Raw genomic sequence first — 1,548 nt, 5'->3', positions numbered from 1 at the left:
TCCAGTAAGAGATACGAATTATTGATGTGTTATTCAGGTAAAAACATTGCAAAGCGTGATGATAGGATGATCAGACAGCAATCTACAACCAGGTCTTAAAGATGAATATCATAGTCATCTTAGATGACTAGCTAGCAGAATAATTAAGATTTATTTGTATATTGCTGGGTGTGAACTAATAGAGAAAGGGAAGACCTTCCGAAGGCTAAAGCAAAGTTTGCAAGATGAGCAATACCAGCATCGCATTCATATATATATTCCGTACCACATCGCAACACATCGACTTCAAACATGGATCTCCACCTAGTAAGTAGTGTCAAACTCACCTGCTTTCTAATATTCTTTAAGGTTATAACTGATTTTTTTAAAAGAGAGAATGTATATATAACAGTAATGCTAAGTATAAATTGGCAAGTACAGCGATAACTAAATTCTCTTTATTTTTTTCTGATAGGTCCTAGTACTTGCGGCAGTTGCGTCCGCTGCTCCTCAGGGGTATAACCTGCCTAAGCCCTCTGGCCCTTCCTTTAACGCTGGCAGTTGTGGCATGGGGCAGGTGCGACACGTGGATGGCAGCTGCGTTACACCGGTAGTGAGCAAACGTGTGTTTTTGTATGATGTGCCACCGAATGAAGCCGCTGTCAGTCGGCCAAAGCAAATTCCAAAGCCTAAACTGGAACGCAATGTGATATTTGTGAGACTTCCTGACGGTGCTCAGGGGCCAGACCCGATTGTTGTTCCACCGCCAAGGCAGCAGCACGTCTTGTTCGTCCTTAACAAGCAGTCGGAACAGAATCAACAGGTGATCGAGGTGCCAGCACCACCGCCATCCAACCCCGAAGTGTTCTTCGTGAACTACGCTGAAGGAGAGAACCCGACACTTCCCGGTGGAGTAGATCTCCAAACGGCGTTAAGTTCTGCTTCACAAGGCAGTGGCCAAGTCGTTGGTGGTGCGGGAGGAGGAATCGGAGGTGGTTTTGGAGGTGGAATTGGAGGAGGTATTGGAGGCGGGTTTGGAGGTGGAATCGGTGGCGGTTTTGGAGGTGGATTTGGAGGTGGAATCGGTGGTGGTTTCGGAGGAGGTATTGGAGGCGGAATCGGTGGTGGTGTTGGAGGTGGAAGTGGAGGTGGTATTGGAGGTGGTAGATACAGTCCTCCTTCTCGTCTCTACAGCAGGCCGTAAGAAGTAAAACGCCATTACTTCTTTTTACTGAAGCTTTAATAAATAATTCTCAGTTTGATATGAACACATGGTTCTGTATATTGTTACTATATATTCAGTGATGAAAAAATATATTAAAAAGACTTCTTAATTTTTCAAACAGAGTAGTGTATTCCTACTGCGTTATTTTATGTCCGAAATATAGAGAAAATCATGTAAAACTTTGGAGGAAAGGTAAGGTTCACAAAATGAATGACATTTACATATCCTAATGATCACTACCATACACAAAGATGGCAGAGAAGAGCCTGCAGAGAAAATTGGCTATTATTTTGACATATGTTCCTTAGCAGAATATAAAGTAATTAACAGTTATATAACTATAT

At 42.8% G+C, this 1,548-nt stretch overlaps 1 protein-coding gene across 1 annotated transcript; it reads left to right on the top strand.

The window, feature by feature from the left end:
• Positions 1-285: 285 nt before the first annotated feature.
• Positions 286-1,276, top strand: LOC119587508 (ATP-dependent RNA helicase A-like). The gene is made up of 2 exons (XM_037936235.1): positions 286-306; positions 455-1,276. The coding sequence occupies exons 1-2, from the start codon at positions 292-294 to the stop codon at positions 1,181-1,183; spliced, it is 744 nt and encodes a 247-aa protein (XP_037792163.1). The 5' UTR covers positions 286-291; the 3' UTR covers positions 1,184-1,276.
• Positions 1,277-1,548: the final 272 nt, after the last annotated feature.

The sequence above is a fragment of the Penaeus monodon genome, chromosome 22 (genome assembly GCF_015228065.2).
Source record: "Penaeus monodon isolate SGIC_2016 chromosome 22, NSTDA_Pmon_1, whole genome shotgun sequence".
NCBI lineage: Eukaryota > Metazoa > Arthropoda > Malacostraca > Decapoda > Penaeidae > Penaeus > Penaeus monodon.
The sequence above is the reverse complement of the archived record's forward strand: the minus strand, read 5'-3'. Positions and strand labels throughout refer to the sequence as shown.